At 36.9% G+C, this 6,723-nt stretch overlaps 1 protein-coding gene across 1 annotated transcript; it reads right to left on the bottom strand.

Moving 5' to 3' along the window:
• Window positions 1–606: 606 nt before the first annotated feature.
• Window positions 607–6,477, bottom strand: LOC117406079 (N-terminal Xaa-Pro-Lys N-methyltransferase 2-like). Its single transcript, XM_034009832.3, has 4 exons — window positions 6,269–6,477; window positions 4,779–4,954; window positions 3,831–4,083; window positions 607–2,624 (listed from the first exon to the last, which is right to left on the bottom strand). Exons 1-4 carry the CDS (start codon window positions 6,420–6,422, stop codon window positions 2,368–2,370), a joined length of 840 nt encoding a protein of 279 aa, XP_033865723.1. The 5' UTR covers window positions 6,423–6,477; the 3' UTR covers window positions 607–2,367.
• Between the last annotated feature and the right edge of the window lie 246 nt (window positions 6,478–6,723).

The raw sequence follows: 6,723 nt of genomic DNA, 5'->3' as shown, positions 1-6,723 counted from the left end.
ACGTAACTGTTTCCATTCATGAGAATATAATTCAGATTTAAATTTAAATTGTCTGATTTGAATGTTCTAAAACCTATCTGCAAACCAGGAAAACCATAACATTTTGAAAGAATCAGACTCCATCAGTTTAAACTGCTTCGCCTGGCTGAATTCAACAGATATTTTCCATGGAAGTATATATTTAAAAAAAAAAAAAAAAGGTGTTGATTTGTGACAGCAATGGCTCCCTCATTGGTTTTGGGCTGGTATATTCATGACTTTACCACTTGTTAATATGCAAGCCAGAACAAACTTGGGGGGATTACCGCCTTGTAATCAACTCCCCACCATGTGTCAGGGTGTATTTAAAACCTCTTTATAGATATTGAAAAAACAAGGAAATGCCAATCATGTCTGTTCTGGGGTGTAGAAATTTGGCTGCAGCTGTTATTTTGCCACTGGTGTTTGCTTTTACTGAGACTGTATTCCTCTGAAATAGCACACACTATATATTATCTGCCTATGTAATAAAATACTGGTTTTGTCATGGCAGTTTTCTATTGTATTTCACCTTCTAAAAGTAGGTGCACATTGATTCAATGCAACATAAGTAGACATTGTGTTCTGTTCAGTTTATTTATTAATTTTATATTTCAAGCTTCAGTCTTTGAGATGCAACACATTGCATTCATAAATCCTGAAGATTACAACGTTCAAATATCACAAATCAAAGTCCCACGTCAACTCTCATCAAATCTTCAGATTTGTGAAAAAATGAAGACACTCTAATAGACATCACTATTCATGCCCTGTAATCTCAAGTACTACCACTTTTCGTACAAGATCGGACACTGTTTTGTGTGCTTTATGAAATGACAATATTCTGTACCTCGGTGGGTATGCAATTTACAAGATTGTTTCTTGGTTCATTAATAACAGCTTGCTCAAGACTTATGAAAGGAGGACAAGTAGCAATTCTGGTTAATTGGGACAAAATCTAATCAAAAACAAAATAGCATTAATAGTTTACAAAGTTTCTAGCCACACACCATTTTGCAAGTGCAATTCAGATAAATAAACAGTTACCATACCGAGACAGGTAGAAAGCATTTTTACTGATTTTTTACAGAAACACTTTGATAAATTAGATGTTGTCCTTTCTTGGTAAAGTTAGTTACTCTCCCTGTCATACCACCTTCAGGTATTTGGACACAAAATTCAGGGGCCAAAAGACCTTAGTTACAATAAATTACAACGATTAATAACAAAGGAATGCATACCTGGATAATGAGAAATAAATATTAATAAACATGGTTAAAAGATTTTTAAAAGGAATCTTGATAGACTGAACTGGAAGTTGTTTTTCTTTTTTTTATAGACAATCATTTCTATATCCTGTAAATTATAGTGACTTAGAAATTGAACATTGTGATTTTCCATAGCCTGAACCAATACCGCATGACTAGAAAACACAACGTATATATTATTTTTAATAAATAGACTAACATTCAAATAGTTGCTAAGTTTTGACACAAAACACATCATCTTTTCTGATCTATTCAAAACATATATTATAAAAATAGATAGGTATAAATATACAGACCAAAACTGTAGAACAACTGTTAAAGAAACAATATATTTTAGTGGCAAATGTAGGTAGATATCACACAAAAATAAATGTACACCAGTCTAAAATAAGTGACTGGTTTCAACAGCACACTACAGATTGCATTTTTTAAAATTTTTTAAATACGATTTTTGTTCTTGGAATAAATATTTATTGTAATGGATTATACAATGATTGACAGTAAAAATGTGTTCTAGACGGTTTACAAAGGTTTCCCTGCATACAAAACTATATCTGATTAATCAAAACAGACTTTACAGCTGAGAGGACAAATGTATGCTGGCATTCTCACCACGCACACAGCTATTACAGTTAATTACCCCTCGCATTCCAAGAATGTGCAGTTGTTGTGCACAAGCTTGTACTAAAAAAGAATGACATTAAAATAATCTTGTTTCAGGGGAGTGAGGGGCCTGACTCTGTGTGTGATTGATTTACAAATTATCTTTAAGTGGCTGATCAGCAGATTTACAGTAATATAACATTGTCAGCCAAATGTAATGATATTGAATACACTGAGAGTAGCTTTAATTTATCTCTACTCTAGTTGTTTATAAATGATACAATATTGTTCCTTTCATATGCACAGTTTTTCCCCTGTTGAAGTTGAGTATGAAGTCAATGGAATAATAATGTTCAACCATGCAGAATTGAGATCCTCTGTCACTAAGGGCAATATGTGTGTGTGTGTGTTTTAATAATATGGCTTGTACCAATCTTTGGTCTTTCTTTCTACAACAAACACTGCAGTCCTAAGTAGTCTACTTCAAGGCAATCATCCATACAGGAACGAATGATTCGGGTATGCCCTCCTGCTTCTGTGTGCAGATGATCTCCAGATCAGTTTTATGGATAATGCTCTTGACAATGTCCATGTGTCTGATCAAACTGCTGTCATCTGGGTCCAACCTGCAGCCCTCTCTGGCCATGTTATCCTTTAAAATTATAACTCCGTTCAGTTTAAGACTGGCTTTGCATCTCGTCAGAAACAAGGACAAATCTTTGTCAGTGAGGTGACCTGAAATGATAAAAGAGAAGCCTAGTGTATGAAACCCCATACAAATCAAGCTTTGTAAATAATATATCAAAGATACAAATAGCACATTTTAGGTGACAGAGCCAACCGTTACATACATCTATATATAGAATGGAATTTGTAAGTAGGTCACCAGTATGTTAAAAAAAATTGTAACCAATGAAAACCAAACTTGTATAAGTAGGTCAACTTTTGATTAATGGGGTGTTGTTACAAAGATTCATCAGATGTGATTAACAGTTCTTAAGGTACAGTATACTGTAGCTAACAATACAAGTGTGGCACACACATTCAAACTTACTAATGAATGGACATATAATATATCAATCTTATCTGAAAGGATCTTGAACTATATACACATCTTAAGTACCCCTGATGCTTGTATAATAACACAGTGAATGAGCAATAATAAACCTTTGTGTTAGCTAAAAATTACACGAAAAATGTTTTTTTATTATTATTATTTATTTATTTATTTATTTTTGTGCTCGTTCCTAAGCTATTTAGATTTTGCTAAATATTTCACAGGTGTCCCTATGCTTACCTTTACCGAATAGCAAGAGAAACCACCCTTTAATGACACAAGTTAATTAAGTGCCATGTAATTCAAACACACACCTCCTGACACTTCATCATGAATGCCGCTGAAAGCGAAACCAGACACTAGAACTAAAAGAAGTTAAAAATATCCCCAGCTGCTTCTACACCCTGTAGATCGTGATGAGATCTCAGAAAAAATCACCTACCATTCCTAATTTACCCAGTGATAGCTCTGCACTTTGCTTTTACAGCAGAATTTAAAAAACGTCTTAAGGGTTGTAGGTATAAAAAAAAAATTCTACGAATATGAAGCTATTATTTCTGCATCATTCAATAACACAGGGGCCCAGCAATATTGTACATTAATGTGATTAGGGTGGTAAGGGCTCTACACTTCAGCAGCACACTTTGCTCCAACATGATGATCAACTACCGCTCAGACAGGTGACCATCCTTAAAGTGTTTCATTATACTGGATGGGGTTCAAATCTTAATTAATATACTGATTACCATCAATGTTTCAGAAGGACCATTTAAAGGTTTTAGGCTGGTAATAATATAACAGTTTACAAAAAACAAAAAATCAGAATTAGATCCCGTGCATATACCGATATATCTAGTTTTCAAAAGGTTCCTGACAGCACTTACATGCGACCCACTGTATCCAGATGACATCATACTTCTTAACGGGAGGGGTCAGGTCCTGCAGGGAGTAGCAGTAGTAGGTCTCAACGCGGTCTGCATCGTCGCCTAGGTAATGCTCGTGAGCATGGATGAGAAAGTTCTCCATCATGTCAGCCATTTCCACTTTCTCAAACACGGGCAGGAGGACGTTCTTACTGACCCTGCCAATCCCACAACCGCAGTCTAGAGCACATGCCGTGCCTGCCTTCCCTGGACCCTGTCAGAGACGGAGACAAACTGCACTCAATGGGTTTCAATGCTAGGAGATAGACAATTTTCTATCCATTGTACACAACCAACAATCCAAATAAGTTCTGACTGTGTAGAAACTGTGTAACCCTGAGTTTTAGATAGCTGTGACTGGTGCACAATCACACTGTGCAATGATGGCAAGTTATATTATTGTGTAAATGCTATGAGATTATGATCTGCAGAAAACCTCCAGAAACTGGCAAGTCAAGTACACCGTCAGTGAACTATAAATAGTACACTGTCACATAAATCATTAGTCTTCCACTCCCCTTCATATGCCGCCTACAGTAATAAAGCTTGGCAATGTGAGCTATTTCAGTGGAGGTGTCTGTCTGTATCCTTTTGTCACTGGGGGATGCAAGAAAGAAACATTAATGGGCGAACAGCTGGAGATAAACCCTGGTCATGGAGTTCAGTGCTAGTGCTGCGTTAAAACTTATTTCAGTATAGCAGTTAGGAATCCCTGACAAACTGTTGTCAAAGTTGACAGGTTTAAATAGAGATTGCTTGTGCAGTCATCTTACAAGCAATGCGAGTAAAATGTTTTCTTCTTTCTGCACTGAAGGGTATTTACATATATTAAAAGGGGGGGCTATGCTCCTTTTTGGAAGAAAACAATTAGTGGATGTGTAGATTAGGAAAATGCCCACATTGGCTTACCCCAACAAATTTTTTTAAGAATTCTCTGGAGCCTTCAATGTCAACTTCCGACAGTTCAAGGAAGTCACCCATCATCCCCTCCTCTGTGGCAGGCACATTTTGGTAGAAATGTTGTGCTCGGACATAGAACTGCTTTTCCCCATCGATGACTTCACTGGTCAAGGCATAGAGTTTAACTGTCAAGTAATCATCATACATTTAACATGCTAGACTAAAAATGAACAGAAACAAAACAAAGCAGGTGAGTCATACTACTAAATAAAACAAACTAATAATAAACAGTATTCTACTGAGGTATAGCCGAAGAGCTAGTGTATGCTTGGGTAGGGCTAGGGTTAGGGTTAGGGTTAGTGCATGCTACTGTATTTTACAAAAGAGGATACATGTCTGTTAACAGGATGTGTGTTTTTATTAACACTTGAACGTGTATTGAAGGTGGGTTTTTTTTCCCAGCCAGATTACAGCCCTTTAAAATAAGTTAGCTAATTTTATTCAGACTCCTCCTGGTAAAATATTTTATACTGTGTCAAATTAAAGTATACTTCCATCATAGCTGGTTGTAGATCTTCCACATATCAAAGCTAACATCACCATTTTGACATCATTGTTTTCCATTGTCACCAGGACGATGCTTACCAAGTTTGAAGTTTGTTGGTCAAACGGTTTTCAAATAAACGCAGTTTGCTGTTAGGAGTGCGTTTCGGTAAAATTTGTATCAGCCATTTTGATAGTAAACTTTATCGCAACAACTTCTGCTTTGCAAACTTGAAGCGGGTCTGGTTGCTGATGACATCTGCAAAGTTTCAGATCAATCGGTTCACCGGTTCCCAAGAAGAAGATTTTGAAAGGTTTTTCCAAAAAATGCATCAACCGCCATCTTTGTTGAAGCAGGAGTGCATTTTTTATTTTTGCATCTGAACTGTAATTTACACAGGATGATACCTATCAAGTTTCATGTTGATTGTTTACACTGCGTGCAAACAGGAGCAGTTTGAAGAAGAAGAAGAAGAAGATATTTATGATATCAATGTAGAATCCCATTATACAAATACTATTTGAAAACCAGAAAGTGAGAGACAGAAATAACTACCAGACACAAAAAATAGCTAGCTAGCTAGCTAGCTAGATAGATAGATAGATAGATAGATAGATAGATAGATAGATAGATAGATAGAACAATTCTAGTGGTTTGAATATGCAGTTTTAGAAATAATCTTAAAAATAAGATTAGAAAAAATAGTTAAGTGAAATTGGATACATTAGTCTTAAGCATGTTGATAATCAATCCAGGGCACTTTGCCCTTTACGTGTTGACACAAATATTATCAATAGGACTTGGCAACATTTCACGCAATGGCCAAGCCTGGGTTGCTTATGATCTAATAATCCAGAGAAATCAGAAAGCAATGCACTACTCAGCCCTCAGCTGTGGAATACAGCTCCATGCCGTGCAATGCAGTGTCTCCCTGGCCCTTCACGAGAAGCCTTACCCAGAGGGATTTTCTCCAGCAGGAACAGATAGCTCACAAAGAAGTCGTTCCTAATGCAATTGTGCAGAACGAAAGACATGCTGTGTCGACAGAGATCAACGTCTGTCGCTTTCCAGCGCGATTTAAAGGCAAGATGAGCACCCATGTAATCCATGTCTGGAGAGGAGTTCAGGTCCCAGCTAGCAGAGAGGTTGGAAGAAGAGTGTATGTGTGTGTGTGTGTGTGTGTGTGTGTGTGTGTGGACAGTTGCAGCTCCCTGTCACTGCTATTTCAGCTGGGCCTTGGAAATGACATTGAAACTGAGCAGCTCTGATCCCTCACCCAGCAGGGGCTTAAAGCTACTGAAGCTGAACAAATATATTGCTAAGTGTGAGGGAATACTACCTCATACTTAATAATCTCCAGGTTTAAAAAGACCCTCACCCCCAACAGAGAACACACTAAACAGATTTGTA

Source organism: Acipenser ruthenus, chromosome 10, assembly GCF_902713425.1.
Source record: "Acipenser ruthenus chromosome 10, fAciRut3.2 maternal haplotype, whole genome shotgun sequence".
NCBI lineage: Eukaryota > Metazoa > Chordata > Actinopteri > Acipenseriformes > Acipenseridae > Acipenser > Acipenser ruthenus.
Note: the sequence above shows the minus strand (reverse complement) of the source record. Positions and strands in the feature narration are given on the sequence as shown.